A 17287-nucleotide genomic window follows, 5' to 3' on the forward strand; every position below is an offset into this window, starting at 1 on the left:
GTTAACAGAGCTATATATTTTAGTGTGTAACTACTCCACATCAAAAGCCTGTGGACCGTATGGGCTATTCTGGCAGTTGAAAAAACCTTAATATATCTCCAGTATTTCTTTTTTAACACCTTCACCCACAGGGGTCTTTCAGATGCATAAATGCGGAAAGATACCAGTGGGAGGGGAGGAAAATAAAGTGGATAAGCATATAAAGTAATTTTATGCCCTCACCTCTCGTCTAATAAACTGATCATATACTAAAATTTCCAAGTACTGGAAAATTTTTAAATGTGAGTTAATAGAGACTTAAATCAGAATGTCTCCTTTTAAGCAGACTGTGTCCACAGATTTCTGTGTCTTCAGACTTTAATGTACTTTAGCTCCTTCAAATGCTTCGTAATTCTTGATCTCTTTTTTAACTTACTGTCTTGATGTATAAACACTTGAATAAAGGCACATACGCTTCAAAAAAATACAAAATGTTCCTCATGTTTAACAGATGTGACATTAACAAGCATGTAAAAAATCAGGAAAGCGAGAATGTATGACAGCTCTTATATTTATCCATGCAGATTCTGGAAGAAAGTAACAAAATTTAACTCTGTTAAAAAAAGAATTTGACATCAGTTAGGACTGCATGCGTTTTCTTTCATTAGATCTAAAAGTTAAGCTCTTTGCCTTATCCAGCCAGTGTGTCATTTGGTTTCTGTTCTACCGCCAGTGGTCACTGGCACAAATTAGTCTGTAGAGTAGAAAATTCTGTTACGTATGTTAAGATACCCTGTTTGAGAAGCTGGTTTTAGAGTACACAAGGGAACATCAATTGCTGAAATTGTAGAATTCTGAAAGAAAGAAATGCTATATATCAAATTCTTAAAACATAATTAAATTTGTCTTAAAATTGGGCAGCAGTAGATTGTTAGTCTACTTATTGACTATATGAGGTATATGGAAATGAACGAACACGAGAAGCAGTGTCCTTCTGCTTGACCTACTGTTGGCGCAGAGATAATCACTGCCAGTTAGTTGTTTCAATCTTACTGAATCTTCATTTTCTAAAGCACGGCAGAAATAAAAGATTTTGATATATAAACGCACTTGAGGAGGGTGTTATAGAAGAAAAAGAAAAGCTTGCTCAGGATTTGATCTACTATTAGTTCTCTAACCTTTGTTAGAGGAAAAATCTGTTTATACAGCAGAAAGAGGGCGGGAAAAAGTGAGTGTGAGCACTTAAACAGTTCCCTCAAAGTGAAATTAAAAGGGAGTGAGTCCTGAAAGTGGTCTAAACCACATTTTTAGGTGTTTGTTGTAGTGTAAGTGTTTCTCTATACTAGTATCTGTTGTATTTGCTTGACAAGTTACTTATAAGTCTGCGTGATATGGACCTAATCTAAATTTCTCCTCTTTTCCTCCTATTACGTTATGTGTGGGAGATGATGCAGTGCCACGTGGATGCCTGTGATGACATGCAGCCACCAGAGCTGGTGAGTGTGCTCAGCCTTCTTTTGAAAACTGCTTTATTGAACAGGTTAAGTAATAATGGGAATTTCTTGATTTCAGTTCAGTCAGTGTCAACTTGCACTTGCTTGAAAATCATAAATCTGTCCTTCTGACTCAGAATTTATTAGCAGTTTAGCTTAACAGTGTGTCTGTGCAGACAGGTAATGTTAATAGAAATGTGGAAGTATGCAGCAGTGCACCCAAAAGAGAGGAGCTCTTTTACACCCCGTTTTCATGCTATAAATAGTAACTTTCTCCATGCATACATGGAGGATATATATGCATACATTTAGGATATATATTCTGTACTAACTTCATAATGGTGTGTTTTCTCATATTTCAAACAGCAAATATTGAAAGTAGCTTCTTAAATTTGTGGACAAACTATTATGCTTTACTTATCAGTGTATTTGAAAATATATAATTTGATCAGATAGGTTTTGTGAAGGGAAATTACAGGGTTCATCAGGTGTTCACGGTCTCTAGAAGATGGCAAAGTGCTGCCAAATATTAAACATCAGTTCTTAGCTTACCTAAACACAGCAAATGTAATGGCTTAATTCATCTTCTGCCAAGTTCATTTGCTGTTCTGTACTCTTGGGAGGCAGAAATGGTCAAGGAAAGAATTGTTTGTACTTTAAAACATTAGCCCAAAAAGGGATCCTGTAGCAAATACCAACAAGAATATGTCTGTGTGTATGCAGTGTGCTGCTCTGATCAGCCTCTGAATTAAGTCTTAGGCAGAGTCCTTCATTCTTTTGTATTTTGGACTCTGCCATAAGCTCTGTTAGTTGTGTTACAATCTGTATTGCTGAGTAATGCGACTGCACAATATAGGTTGCTTAGAGACAGAGGATAAGCTCAACTCTTGTCTGAGCAGCTTCCATTTTGATCTTCTAAAAAGGTAGCAGGTAAATAGTATTTTGGGAAAAGCTGTTGCATTACAACTTCTGCAAACAAGTAGTTGTGGTTGGTTGAACTTTGCTGGCTGTCAGGTGCCCACACAGCCAGTCTCTCACTCCCCCTCCTCTGCAGGATGAGAGGAGAAAGTAAGATGGAAAAACTTATATCTCAAGATAAAGAGAGGGAGATCACTTAATAATTACCATCATGGACAAAACTGAGTTGACTCGGGGAAGATTAATTTATTGGCATCTAGAAATGGAGTAGCATGGTGAAAAACAAAGAGGAAAACTAAAACCACTTTTCCTTGCCCCTTCACTTTTTCCCAGGCTCAACTTCACTCCTTCATGCTGTCCTTTTCTCTGTCCTCTGCCATGAGTGGTGCAGGGTGGATGGGGAATGGCAGGTTGCAGTCAGTTCATCGAACTTGTGTCTCTGTTCCTTCCTCCTCACACTGTTCCTGTGCTTCAGTGTGGGATCCCTCCTGTGGGATACAGTCGTTCACTGGGTGTTCCCGATAGACTGCAGTTCTTCAAGAACTCCTGCAGCCTGGGTCCTCTTCCTGGGGTGCAGTCCTTCAGGAGCAAAGTGCTCCAGTGTGGGTCCGCCACAGGCCACAGGTCCTGCCAGGCGCACCTGCATGGGCTCTCCACAGGCTGCAGCTTCCCTCAGGGCATGTCTACCTGCTCTCAGCTTAGACTCCTCCATGGGCTGCAGTGTGGTTGTCTGCTCCAGTGTGGATTCTCTCCATGGGCTGCAGAAGAATCTCTCTTCCAGTGCTTGGAGCACCTCTTCCCCCTCCTTCACTGTGGTATCTGCAGGGTTATTTCTCTCACTTTTTTTTTTTCCCCTTGCTCGTCTCTCACAACTGGTGCACACTCGGGTTTTTTAACCTTTTCTTAAATGTTATTACAGAGGTGCCAACAGCTTTGCCAATGGCCTCAGCTTTAGGCAGCAGTGGGTCCATTTTGTGGCCCCTGGCCTCTTCTCAGAGGCCACCCCAGCAGTCTCCCAGAAGTTGAATTCTGGAGAACTGTACGTATTTATTTTCTGCTTCTGTAGGAAAGTATAAAAATCATGTCTTGTGCACCTAGAAGGCATTAGATGAAGTGAAGCATTTGATGTCAAATACTGCTCTACAAATGGTAAAAATAAAAAAAGGCCAGGAGTGTTCGTTGGAGATACTTGGATTTGGTATATAGTGGTTTTAGCAAAATAGAAGTAACTCATGTCATCATCATATATTCTAAGATACAAACATAGTCTGAATCAAGAGACAAGTTATAGAGCTATTCTTAAGAGCTTTGTTTTTTGTCCTGAAGACATAGATGAAGTAGGAGGATTGACAGTCACTGGATAAACTTTTTGTCCCAAAACTGGAGACTTGAGTCTCTCCTAAGCTGTATTGGTAGTATTAATAAGGCTGTACTCTGATCTTTGTATTTGAATATTAGTTTAGTCCAAGGGTCAGGAGTAGGTCATCATCAGGAGGTGTCTACCAGCAGCTGAGGTAGTGAGACTGATTGATGAACTGGTATCGCTGGATCCTTTATGTCATTTTGTACCTTACTCGTAGAGGTTTTGACAGGGCAGGATAAGAGGTTAGTAAGATTTCCCCCACCCACCCCTTTTGTTTCTGGTCTGCCCTTTTTGTCTCAGTATGCCTTTGGTGGCAAAACACTTGTATTTATAGTAAGGTTGAGGGCTGAGACTTTTGCATAAAATAGGCTGAAAGTTAACAGTGTGATACTTAAGAAGAAGATGTGTTAATGAAGCATGACTATTCACTATTTAAGATGTTTTTCTCTTTCTCTTACAGTTTGAGGGTGGCTCTGGATATGGTAAGTGTTTATGTAGAATCTTTACATATACTTCATTATGTACTTATTAAAGGGCTTGATGCATACGTTTAAATCAGACTATTCTTACGCAGGGGGGCGTGGTTCATACGGAGATCTTGGTGGACCCATCATCACAACGCAAGTAACGATTCCTAAAGATGTAAGTGAAGTTGACTTGCTTTCAGCTTTTGTTTTCTCTTAATAAAAAACAAAGTCACAGCCTTTTCTCAGACCATATATCAGAAGTATTCAAGGTGCTTGATAAGTACTTCTAATATAAAACAAGTGTTTCTAAATCACCAAAAGTCTATTATTGGAGTGTTTATTTTGTGTCTTTAATGTAGAGACACACTAAACAGTTCTATTAATTTTTAATATTCAGTAATAGAGATGGTCTGTTAACTTGTTTTTTGCAAATGAGCAACCAGTTCTCCTAGTTTTATCCCACCTGTGTTTATACAATTAATATTGCAGGGAATGTTTTGATGCTGCAAAGTAAGCTTCCATTGCAACTCTTAAAACTAAATTTACAGAAGCTACTCAAACACTGCTGTGATTTTCATAACTGTTTTTAGAAGGAAAGTTGTATCAGGAAATAAATGCTTTGCTTTTTCCCCTAGTTGGCAGGATCTATTATTGGAAAGGGAGGCCAGAGAATCAAACAAATACGTCATGAGTCAGGAGCTTCGATCAAAATTGATGAACCATTAGAAGGCTCAGAAGATCGGATAATAACTATTACGGGAACACAGGACCAGATACAAAATGCACAGTATTTACTGCAGAACAGGCAAGTTGAAGTTTAATGTTGTCCTTACTGTCAGTTTTAAACCCACTGACATGTATGTTGTAAAGCTGCTCTTCTCTGTGATACAGTTTTTAGAAGGCAGGCTTTAAGTAATTATTTGAACCTAACTTCTCCAGTGGTAGTTCTGCCTTGATTCTCTTCTGTTCTCTATTCTAATTAAAATGAAGACACCCTCAAAACTAATCTTGCTTGCTGGAAGACGCCTTAACCAAGCAGTCCTCTCATTTCTCTGTTGAAGACTGCTGCAAAAAAACTACTTGTAATAAATTACATAGAGCCTGTAGAAAATATAGAAGATTTCAGTGGATGTTGGTCTAGTTCTGTGTGGAAGACTAGTGATTTTGTTGTTTTTAGATAACTAAATTGACAACAAATCACAGTCTGCCATATGGCACAGACCATGCCTCTACAGGACAAGTTGAAATCGATTTGGTGCTATTATGCAGCATTTCACACCTTGCTAGCACTACTTTGTCTTTTCTGCCAAATATTAAAAGCTTCAGATTTAATTTGCTTAGTTTTGCTTTATTAATGTCTTGGCTGTCATAGCAGATTTTAATGCTTTAACTTGAATGGTTGGCTTCAGATTACTAATATTAAAATACGCCTAAAATATATTAATATACCTATAGTCATTAGCCATTAATCTTTTCAAATTATTTACTTTAAATGCATTAGGAATTTGTAATTTAATCTGCTCTAAGAATGTCATTGTGAATGTTGATGCAAGTTGTATGGTCCATCATTCTAATACATGCTTTTTTCTTTTTCTTTTATAGTGTGAAGCAGTATGCAGATGTTGAAGGATTCTAATGCAAGATTATTTTTTCTTTTTTATAGTGTGAAGCAGTATTCTGGAAAGTTTTTCTAAGACTAGTGAAGAACTGAAGGAGTCCTGCACCCTTTTTTTTTTTTTTTTTTTTTTAATCTGCTTCTGTTTAAAAAGCCAACATTCCTCTGCTTCATAGGTGTTCTGCATTTGAGGTGTAGTGGAATCTTTGCTGTCCACCAGATGTAATGTTTTTAGTTCCTTACAAATACACGGGGGGAGGGAAAGGGCGCACGAGACTAACATTGAGGTTTTGAAGCAGCAGCAGAGAGAGTGAAATCTATTTTTGTTCATTGTTGGTGGTAAATTGTAATGTTTTTCTGTAATTGTTGTGAACACCCTGCTTTCATGTACACTGTATTATTTTTTTTGTTTGTTCAAAGGGGAGAGAATACTGGTAGTCCACATGTCCCTGGCATCCTTTGAGAGCAGTGAGCAGAATGTAATGCTCTTTTGTAAGAAACAGTTTATGATTTTTAAATAAATTTAGTGAACCTGTTCTTGGTGGTCATTTTTCTTCAGGTATACATAAGGTGGTAGTATTTAAAATGGATACATTTTCTTTTTTTTATTTTTCCCACACACACACAACATAAAATTAAAGTTGCTGTTGAGCTTGCTCTTCTGCTTCTTTGATATAGATGGAGTTATGTGGGGGTTTTTGAACTAAAGAAACCGTGTGAAAACAAGGACTCTGCTTTGCTGTTTGGGAAAAACTGCAAAAATATTAATGCAAATGCTGTGTAAAACTTGACTTTTTTGCAAGTGTTTGGCCCTCTTTGCAGTACTTATATATATTGGTGACAGTATATAAATAAAATATTTAAAAACTTTGTGATGTCACTGAGTAAACAGTGGTAAAGTACACCTGGTTATAGACAGCTTGCTTAATGCAGATAACACTGTTAGACATGACAGTTGCTGTACCATTAATGAATTAAATATAGTTGTTTTCTGAGCTTTCATTTGTATGAGATAGGAATTCTTATAAATTGGCAAATTGACGGTATCTAACTCTGTAACTTGTTTTTCATTGTATGCAAAACTTAAACTTGTTTGGTTTCCTTGTTGTATGTTGAATTCCCTAGGAATTATTTGTGAGAAATTAAAAAAATATAAAGCCTCTGGATATCTCATGTAATATGTTGGCATTTGTATTTATAGTTTACAAATTTTAATTTCACTTCCTGAATAAAAACAGCTTTAAAAAGGCACAAGCGTGGGGTACGCATGGGTGCGGTGGGTCCCGACTTGGTTTGCTTTGGCTCTTCTCCCTTTTTTGGGGGTAGGGGAGTGTGAAAATTTCATTTGGCTTTTTTTAATGGAGGTGGGGCTGCGCTCCGCCGTCGGCCCAGCCCCGCCGCACGGTCTAGGCCCCGCCCCGCGGCGGCGGTAGGAGGCAGGGCTGCGGGCGGGGGTTGTGCCGCAGCCGGAGGGTGTGAGGCGTGCTGCCGGGCCGCTTGCCCGTCCGTGCTGCGTGGGCTGGCCGGGGCTGGCCGGCGCGGCTGTCGCTGAAGGCGTGCTTCCTGCCCTCCCAGAGAGGCGGCCGAGCATGGAGGTGTTCCCGTCCCCGCTGGAGTCCGCTAAGTTTATCGCCGCCAACAGCAAAGATGTGTCCGTGGACGAGGAGGGGGCGCGGCGGGTGGCGGAGAGCTTGTTCGACAAAGCCTCGTCGGATGAGTTCGGGCTGGCCGGCTGGAAGAGCCTCCACGAGCTGAACCCGCGGGCCGCCGGCGAGGAGGCGGTGGGCTGGGTGTTCCTGGTGGACACCCTCAACTTCTCCTTCTGGTCCCAGCGGGAGGAGGAGAAGTACCTGGTGAAGTACAAGGGTAAAACCTACAGCGGCTACTGGTCCCTCTGCGCCGCTGTCAACAGGGCCCTCGACGACGGTTAGTGAGCGCCGGGGGAGCCGGGCCGGGCCGGGTCGGGCCAGGCCCCGCCGAGGGGCGTTGGGAGGGAAGGCGGAAGGGGGTTGTGGGGGGACGGGGGGTTGTGGGGAGGTGGGGACTGGATTGTGAGGGGCTGAGGGGCGATGTGAGGGAGCCGGGAGCCGGGTAGGAACTGAGCGGTGAGCGCAAAATGGAGGCGCTACCTCAGAAGCGGGCCCCGCTGGTGCAGGCTGTTGCTGGGGCGGGGAGGGGGGTGTTGGTGAGTCCGTGCGCTGCGGGCCGTCCCGTGGAGCCGGCAGCGCGCGAACGAAATGCTTCGCGATGAAACGGCGTAACTTCTGCTCTGAATTGGGCTGCCTCTGTTCCCGCACAAAGGCTGTTAAGGTCTGGTCTGTAGTCTGCCGTTCGCCACTTCTGTTGTTTCACGTGCGTTCTTAAGAGAAGCCGCGTATTCCCGTGACAAATGGGGAAATGAGGCTTAAACTGAGAACCCTCCGGACTAATCTGGTACCAAAGCGTAAATCTGGAAACCGCACGCCCACAACGCCAGTATTTTAGCACTGGCTCTTGTTGCTGTCGTCAGGGAAGGAGGTATTTGTAGGTATAGATGGAAGTTTTAATTAATTTCCTACCTGTTTGTTTGTACATGAAGGGAAGGCTTAAGATACTTTTCCTAAATGCGCAGCTTGATCAGGAGCTAAGGGAAAACAGGCCCGTGCTGACTGTACTAAATAGATAATAACTATATTTGCCAGTGTGCTGTGTAAAGACCACACTCAAAGATGAAAACTAAGCAGCTGGGAAAAATTAGGTATAAAAAGTAAGATAGGTTGCACGGTTTCATGTTGGAAATGCTTACCTGTAGAAGGAAGCCCTGTGTGCAAACACCAGTTCAGTTTTAAGCAGCTGTGTGGGTGCATGTTATCACTGAACACTCAGTTGATTTTAAGGATTAATAGACCCTTTAGGTTTTACCATATAAATGCTCTCATCTGCAGCAGACCACTGCAATAGGTCTTAGGATACGCTATGACAACTTCTTATTTTTACTTCTCTGAAGGAATACCCATTACCAGTGCATCGTATTTTGCCACCATGACACTTGACCAAGTTAAGCATGTATTTCGCTCTGACACCGAAGTGCCCATACCTTTGATTGAAGAAAGACATCGGGTGCTGAATGAAAGTGGAACAGTTCTGTTAGAGAAGTTTGGAGGCTCTTTCCTCACCTGTGTTAAAATGAGTGAGAAAAGTGCTCAGAAACTGCTGCGCCTAGTACTGGAAAACTTTCCTTCTTACAGAGACGAAGCGGTGTTTGAGGTAAGCTAGTTCTAACGTTGAATTTCTTGTGGTAAGAATTTACTCCTTACTGATTGTGACTTTAAAAGATAGCGCTTAGGTTGTCTACGTAAATTTTTCTGAGAGGGTAGTCAGTTCAGAATTGATCTAATGTTAGTGAATTGTTGGGGTTTCTACTCCAGGAAATGGAAGGTGAACAGAAACGTTTCTGTGGAACTCAGTGTCTTCAAAAGTAAAATTAGAGGAAGATAAGAAGGAAAATTACCATCATTTTAGTATTTTTGTCTCAAATCAGTTAAGATATTGGTCTGTATAGTGAAGGGAAAATCAGACTTCGAAGCAGTTCATCTTAATTATGTAAATTGCTATGAGTCATACAGATAGGGAAGAAGGTTTCTTTAAATAATTCTCTTGGACCACAGTATATTGCTTTGTTAAGCTGAGGTAAAATTGTTCAGATTTCATTTCTCTATCAGTCTAAACCTCTGAAAATAGAATCACGCAATTTATTAACAGTAAAAGAATCTTGATTTTCTTAAGTCCTTAACTAATCAGGAATGTGTTTCTAATTACAAGAGTCACTTTTTTTCCCCCAGAGGAGAGATATTTTTTTTCTTATTCTGTCCCTGTCTTTATGACTTTGTTGTAATTTATTTTGATGTACTCCAGGCTCCCAATTAGATCACGACTCCTTTGTACTCCATACAAATGCATAATATTTGAGATAATTTCTGCCTGAAAAAAATCAGAATCTTTTCTCCTTTTTTTCTTTTTTTTTTCATGAGTTGCTACCAACCACCCTCCCCCCATCTCTTTCTTCTTTTACCTTGAGGATCTCTGCAGCTAATGAAGGAAACAAAACTCCAGTAGAATTGTGAAAATGTACAACTACTGGGAATCCACACTATAGATTGTTGTTGATTCAACAGGCGTTGCACAAATGACTACAGGCCAAAAGTAACCCATACTTCTGACAGATTGACAGTATACTGAAGATTTTTGAAGCCATTTTCCTGAAAGACACTGATGGAAAGTAAACAGAGGCTGTTTTATGTATCTCTGCTTTTGCCTATACAGGCATGATCTTTATTTAGCATCAGTGACATATGTAGCTGCTTCTGTGCTCGGTTCCATCTGCAGTAGTATTCAGCTGTTACATCATTATGTCCAAAAAGAATTTACTCCAGTGACAGTGCAGCCTGTACAAATAGTCTCTGCAGTCTTTTCAGGGTAACTCCCTGGAACACCTGTCACTGGAACTGTGAAACTACTGCATTTATCATTTAAATCTGACCTTCAGTATGCAGCATGGTTTTATTTTTCTGTCTCCTGCTATGAAGTAATATATGTTTACGTGAAAAATCAGGTTCTTTCTAACTAATCTTTGAAGCTACTGGTTTAATTTATTGGGATTTTTTACATGTCAAGTAATTTTTTGACGATTATGATGATCAAAAAGGAAATATTTTCCAAGTAAAGTGATAAATAGAGTATTTTCTTATCTTTATAGTGACTGTATTCATTGACGTAATGTCTTTCATGAGATGATGCTGAGTGCTTTATAAAGCAAGCCTCCCTAAAAGCAGCAGCAGACTACAGAATGAAAAGATGTTCCAAAAATGATCCCAGACAGACCGTAAGCACTGACATAGTAGTAAAGCCTGTTGCGTGAATATGGAAGCTGTTTTTCTGCTTTCACTAAGCAAGATGTGTATTTTGAAGGTGGGTGAAATAATGTAGACCAAGTTTACACCCTACTTGTTTAGAAAAAAAAATATTAAAAAAATCAGTGTTAACACCTAATGCAAGGTGACATGGGTCACATTATCAACATCATTTCTATGGCAGCAGGTTGAGCGCTCACAAGTAAGACTTTGCCTTCAATAAAGGGTTCGGAGGGAACTCTAAAGATGGTGAGACTGCCAATAGCAAACCAGTGTTTTTCAGTAACACTCCATACTAGAAATATGTATGATTATACAATATATTCTACAGTAGAATCATACTGTCACAGACCACTACAGCTCTCCTACATTCTAACGTTCTAAGGGAACTTATAAAATCAACACAATTTTTTGTCTATATGTTTTTGCAAAGACATACACAAAATACTTTTCATAATTGCACCTAACTGAGTGTAATTATAGAATTGCTAATGTCCTTTTCCTTCTGAAAAGTGAACTGCAAACCATACCCAAAATCCCCGAAATCTTTTTGTCCTTGGGTGGATAGTTCACGTTCAGATGCTATCCTGAATTTGGATCCTGACAGAAGTTCAAATATTAGATTGTATTGTACTTGCATATTGGGGTTTTCATGTTCTGACATAGACACGGTGGAGTCCTTTCTGAGCTTCCAGTCATTGGCGTTGTGTGTATTTATCTCCTATTTCCTGTCGCTTGGGACTGAGGTTGTAAAATTCTCATGATCTTCCTATTTGCCTTTTTTTACTAGCTGTGCTATCACATTTTGCTCTTTGCCAACACAATACTCCATCTTTCTTTTAATATCAGTACGTCATAGTTACTTCTCTTGATACTGTTGCATTGTAGTGGAGAGAAGAAACAATTGTCCTTGTATGTGGTAGCTTTTCCTGGAAAGTGAGGGTGTTGCAGGGAAAAAAAAAAAAGTGTAAATATATTGCCATCTGGTAAGGTGTTCCATTTTGGGGCAAATGATACTATTTTTGAGATATAGTATCACCCACCTAACACTTCCCTTGCTTCCTGTTGAAAAGAATGGCGAGAAAACTTACTAGAAATGCTTAATAGTCTTTTTAATTTTGAGGATTTTACATAAACTTCAGAAACTCTGTAAAGCATAAAATTAACAATAATTGAAACAATGAAATTATAAATTCATCTGCTCAATCACAAGTCCCAGACAGTATTTGTTTTCCAAATTAAATTGCAGCATGAGATTAAAAGTTCCAGTGGAATTCTCCCTTCTTCTGCTCTTGCAAAATGGTATGGTGCTGGAGACCATCAGTTCTTTACTGTCTTGGAATAATCTTAATGTTATAAAAGAGCAATGTCCTTGGTTTCCATTAGCTTTGGGGCAGTAGGAGCTATGATGGAATTTGGTCGATTAATTGTTTACTTCCTGTTGTGATGTTTCAAGTGGTGTTTAACATACAAAATTGTGTATATTCTCTAGAAGTAAGTTTGTGCATTTATGTCAAGTATAGAATGAAGCACAGGATGTTTACAGAAGTTGTTGTGTGAAATGCAGTTGGACATCTTGTTCTCAGTGTTTTTTGGAGAATAGTGTTTAGTGACAAAAAATATGCTTTGCTCTCAGGAATAGTTGTAGCATCTTAGCAATAAAGTAAAATTAAATTAGCTTAAAAAATGCCATTTGTAAGTTGTAGTGATATGAAGGGTGGCAGAATAAAACTGGAAATAAATTGAATTGCCACCTACTTGTATTTCAGATTAGCCATTCCAGTTAGATATTGTTGTTTAGCACACATTGTCAAAAGTCAAAAAGCTCTTCTAGCTATAAAGGGAGGAAAAAAACGTAACACACTACCACCTTTTGTTTTAAAGATGTGGATTTACACAGAATCACAGAATGGTTCGGGTTGGAAGGGACCTTAAAGATCATCTAGTTCCAACCCCGCTGCTGTGGGCAGGGACACCTCCCACTAGACCAGGCTGCTCAAAGCCCCATCCAGCCTGGCCTTGAACACTTCCAGGGATGGGGCATCCACAACTTCTCTGGGCAACCTATTCCCATGCCGCACCACCCTCACAGTAAAGAATTATTTCCTGATATCCAATATCTGCCTTCTTTCAGTTTGAAGCCGTTACTCCATGTCCTGTCATTACACTCCCTGATAAAAGAGTCCCTCCCCATCTCTCCTGTAGGCCCCCTTTAGGTACTGGAAGGCCGCTATAATGTCTCCCTGGAGCCTCCTCTTCTCCAAGCTGAACAACCCCAACTCTCTCAGCCTGTCCTCATAGGAGGGGTGCTCCAGCCCTTTGATCATCTTTGTGGCCCTCTGCTGGATCCGTTCCAACAGGTCCATGTCTTTCTTGTGGTGAGGCTCCAGAGCTGGACGCAGAACTCCAGGTGGAGTCTCACGAGAGCAGAGCCGAGAGGGGAGAATCACCTCTGTCAACCTGCTGGCCACGGTTCTTTTGATGCAGCCCAGGATATGGTTGGCTTTCTGGGCTGCAAGTGCGCATTGCCTGCTCATGTTGAGCTTCTTGTCCACCAGCACGCCCAAGTCCCTCTCAGGGCTACTCTCAATCCATTCTCCACCCAGCCTGGGATTGCCATGACCCGTGTACAGGACCTTGCACTTGGCCTGGTTGAACTTCATGAGGTTCATACAGGCCCACCTCTCAAGCCTGGATGGCATCCTTTCCCTCCAGTGTGTCAACCATACCACACAGCTTGGTGTCGTTGGCGAACTTGCCGAGGGTGCACTCAATCCTGCTGTCCATGTCACTGACAAAGATGTTGAACAGGACTGGTCCCAGTACTGACCCATGAGGAATGCCATTCGTCACTGGTTTCCATGTGGACACTGAGCCACTGACTGCAACTCTTTGAGTGTGGCCATCTAGCCAGTTCCTTATCCACCAAGTGGTCCACCCATCAAATCCATGCTTTTCCAATTTAGAGACCAAGATGTTGTGCGGGACAGTGTCAAACGCTTTGCATAAGTCCAGGTCGATGAGGTTGGTTGCTTTCCCCTTATCTACCAATGCTGTGGCAACATCATAGAAGGCCACCAAATTTGTCAGGCCTGATTTACGTTCACACATTGTGTTCATCATAGAGCGAAAACCTCAACAGCATACACATTGTAGCATATCACCAGTTTTCCGTCTTGTCAGCGGTCACAAAAGCAGGATTAGCACCAGCAAAAAAGTTAATGACAAAAATAGAACCATGCATAGAACCATGTATCTAAGATCTCATATTTGTGAAAACACCAGAAAACACTGGATTTCTTTTTCCTCTATCCTCTTTAACTAGTAGTTCACACGACACGACACAGGAGCATTCATTAAAGTTTTCACTAGAATTTTATTTACTTAATGTTACGGATAAATTGATTAACTTAATGTTTTAATTGTCTAATCCGATACATGCCTTTTACGTTTTTCTCCTTGAAATAAAAGCTTTGCTGAACTCTAGGGTTTCTGAAAGAATTAATGTTTGGTGCACTCCAACTACAATGTTTGCTAAGTGCAAGCAAACTAATATTATTGTGTTCTGAGATCCAAGCAGAACCTAAACAATTTTTATTCCACCAGAGTGACTTCTACTATGTTTTTTCTTTTATTTCAATTTATTTATGAGCATTCCACATGATACTTGTTTGTGGTTCAATATTGTTTAGATTTTAAGGTGTTTAAGAGTGTTGCCCCTCTATTCTGTTTTGGTTAACTAATATATTAGCTTAACCAACTTATAGTTTAATGTAACTCTTACCAGTCTATCTCTGTATTGCTGTATTTGTTGATGTTTCAGGCACTTAAATAATTTGTAAATTTCTTTCATCAGAAAAAAAAGGTGTCTTTCTACAAACGGGCACAAATTCTTGTGGCTGATACATGGAGTGTGTTAGAAGGCAAAGGAGACGGCTTTTTTGATGACATTTCTAGTCTGACTATATTTGCTGACTACAGAATTCCTCAAGTTCTTGTTCACTTAAAAGCAATGAAGTATTCTGAAGAACTGATGAAGAAGCTACGTGAAGGTTTGTTCGTCCCTTACTGATATCAAGTAATCTTATCTCTTGACACTGAAGACTAAAGCTACTTTTAAAATGTAGTGTTTTGTCCATGTAAGGGTTATGCGTATTTTTTTTTTCTTCCAAGGAATAAGGGCTTCTTATGTGGTAATGAGGTGACAGGAAGGAACTTATTGTCTAACAATGATCTTGAATGAGATCTTAAGGTTACGTTTTTATAAAGATCTAACTGTTCCTTGGATTAAATATTGATAAGGGAAGGATTAAAGAGACTCTAAACCAGTTAATCTCTGATTTTTCTGAAGGTCTGCTGTTGCCAAAACCACTTTTCAGCATGAGTATGGTTGTGATTTTTGAGGTTTAGATAAAAGAAGCAATGATTTCTTCATTAGTTCAAAGATGATGTAGAAGTATGGGGATTCCTCTCTATCTGCACATAATTCATAGAATCATAGAATGTGTTGGGTTGGGAAGGACCTTTAAAGGTCATCTAGTCCAACCCCCCTGCAGTAAGCAGGGGCATCTTCAACTAGATCAGGTTGCTCAGAGCCTCATCAAGCCTGGCCTTGAATGTCTCCAGGGACGGGGCCTCCACCACCTCTCTGGGCAACCTGTTCCAGTGCCTCACCACCCTCATTGTAAAGAACTTCTTCCTAATGTCTAATCTAAACCTGCCCTGCTCTAGTTTAAAACCATTGCCCCTCGTTCTATCGCTACAGGCCCTTGCAAACAGCCCCTCCCCAGCTTTCCTGTAGGCCCCCTTCAGGTACTGGAAAGACACTATAATGTCTCCCTGGAGCCTTCTCTTCTCCAAGCTGAACAACCCCAGCTCTCTCAGCCTGTCTTCGCAGGAGAGGTGCTCCAGCCCTTTGATCGTCTTCGTGGCCCTCCTCTGGACCGCTCCAACAGGTCCACGTCCTTCTTGTGCTGAGGGCTCCAGAGCTGGACGCAGTACTCCAGGTGGGGTCTCACAAGAGCAGAGTAGAGGGGGAGAATCACCTCTCTGGATCTGCTGGCCACGGTTCTTTTGATGCAGCCCAGGATGTGATTGGCTTTCTGGGCTGCAAGCACACATTGTTGGCTCATGTCCAGCTTTTCATCGGCCAGTACCCCCAGGTCCTTTTACGCAGGGCTGCTCTATCACATCATCCCCCAGCCTGTACTGATAATGAGGATTGTCCTGACCCAAGTGTAGGATCTTGCACTTGGCCTTGTTGAACTTCATAAGGTTTGCTCGAGCCCACCTCTCTAGCGTGTCCAGGTCCCTTGCTAGTGACAAGCAAGGTAATATTATAAACATCTGATTAAAAAAAAAATTGATTTAAATGAAGTTAATTGCATAAGATTAGACTCTCGTTTTTAAGTGTGGTTCCAGTTTCCAGGACCTGCCAACTATGAACTTTAGTGAATAAATACATAAACTAATCCCTTTTCCACTGTAAAATGGACTGTATTTAGAGCTAGGACTGCTTTTATGCAATTTTAAAATTATACAGCAAGATAAACAGATAAACTCAGTTGTCTGTGGATCTTAATGGAATGGCCATATGTATATATTACATACACCTATACATATCTCTACGTATTAAACAGATCATGTAGACAACTTATATTTTCCATAAGTCCCAATAAGGACATTCCCATCCAAGTCATTCAAACAAATGGGTCCCTTTATATTTTTATATACATGGGTTTTGGTTGCTGTTAGTTTGGGTTTGTTTGTTGTTGTTGTTGTTGTTTTAAATCTTAGAGTAGGGTTTTACTGGCAGAAAATACCCCATCTCAGAATTGCATTCCACTATCCTTTCTGTCTCCACAAGCAAAGAAATAGTCATCCAATGTGCAGTATAACCCAAACACCTGTCCTGTTCTTAAACTGCTCCCTTAGAATAGGGGATGTTGTTTTAATTGAATGGGAGGTAAATTTGTAAGAGCATAGCAACATCGTTAGCAGTTGTAGTGCAAGTCATGAGAACTGCAGTCCTTGAATACAATAAACGTGGAGGGGGAAGAAAAACAAAGAGCAAATGCAGGCCATCCTGGCGGCTGTGTCTGCTGAGCATAATTGGATTGCTGTCTCTGGTGTCCCGCAGGAAGGATTTTCCAGTCTGGGGATCGGGAGGAGGTGGAGATCCGTGGCTGTTCCATTTGGTGCTGCGCACTGATTTGTAAGGACCTGCTGGAGCTCTACCAGAAGAAGGGTCAGGACATGCGTGAGAAGATCAACGCGGTTTTACTCGACTACTACCTTTGGGACTATGCCCGGGACCACAGGGAGGAGATGAAGGACGTCCCATTTCACCGAGTGCGATGTATATATTACTAACCCCCGTCCCACCGCCGTTGCACTGATGCTTTTTCTTTTTAATGGCGATTACTCTCTTCATAACGGTGCTTTGTCATACTCTTAAATTGGAACTGGCTGAACCAAATGCTCTGATGTATTAACAGCTTGTCTTTTAAAAATATTATTAGTATTATTATTATTATTTCTGGGTTTTGCCCTCCGCGTCTGCC

At 40.9% G+C, this 17287-nt stretch overlaps 2 protein-coding genes across 9 annotated transcripts in view; both read left to right on the forward strand.

Moving 5' to 3' along the window:
• The window catches only part of HNRNPK (heterogeneous nuclear ribonucleoprotein K), a 19703-nt gene extending 13331 nt beyond the window's left edge, over positions 1-6372 (forward strand). For 6 of the 8 annotated variants that reach the window (XM_063319294.1, XM_063319299.1, XM_063319293.1 and 3 more), the window contains 5 exons: positions 1425-1475; positions 4214-4235; positions 4313-4395; positions 4856-5025; positions 5823-6372. In XM_063319294.1, coding sequence (XP_063175364.1) covers positions 1425-1475; positions 4214-4235; positions 4313-4395; positions 4856-5025; positions 5823-5856 — 360 coding nt within the window. In that variant the 3' untranslated portion in view covers positions 5857-6372. The remainder of the gene's footprint in view (positions 1-1424; positions 1476-4213; positions 4236-4312; positions 4396-4855; positions 5026-5822) is intronic. The other 2 variants (XM_063319301.1, XM_063319298.1) reach the window with 1 other exon arrangement.
• Positions 6373-7266: 894 nt separating this feature from the next.
• On the forward strand, positions 7267-17259 carry QNG1 (Q-nucleotide N-glycosylase 1). The gene is made up of 4 exons (XM_063319269.1): positions 7267-7761; positions 8822-9081; positions 14581-14776; positions 16864-17259. The coding sequence occupies exons 1-4, from the start codon at positions 7425-7427 to the stop codon at positions 17094-17096; spliced, it is 1026 nt and encodes a 341-aa protein (XP_063175339.1). The 5' UTR covers positions 7267-7424; the 3' UTR covers positions 17097-17259.
• Positions 17260-17287: the final 28 nt, after the last annotated feature.

The sequence above is a fragment of the Chroicocephalus ridibundus genome, chromosome Z (genome assembly GCF_963924245.1).
Source record: "Chroicocephalus ridibundus chromosome Z, bChrRid1.1, whole genome shotgun sequence".
Lineage (NCBI taxonomy): Eukaryota > Metazoa > Chordata > Aves > Charadriiformes > Laridae > Chroicocephalus > Chroicocephalus ridibundus.

Coding starts and splice junctions, on each gene's coding strand:
- QNG1 (XM_063319269.1), top strand. CDS start 7,425: ATGGAGGTGTTCCCGTCCCCGCTGGAGTCCGCTAAGTTTATCGCCGCC. Junction 7,762..8,821: donor CAACAGGGCCCTCGACGACG/GTTAGTGAGCGC, acceptor ACTTCTCTGAAG/GAATACCCATTACCAGTGCA. Junction 14,777..16,863: donor GATGAAGAAGCTACGTGAAG/GTTTGTTCGTCC, acceptor GGTGTCCCGCAG/GAAGGATTTTCCAGTCTGGG.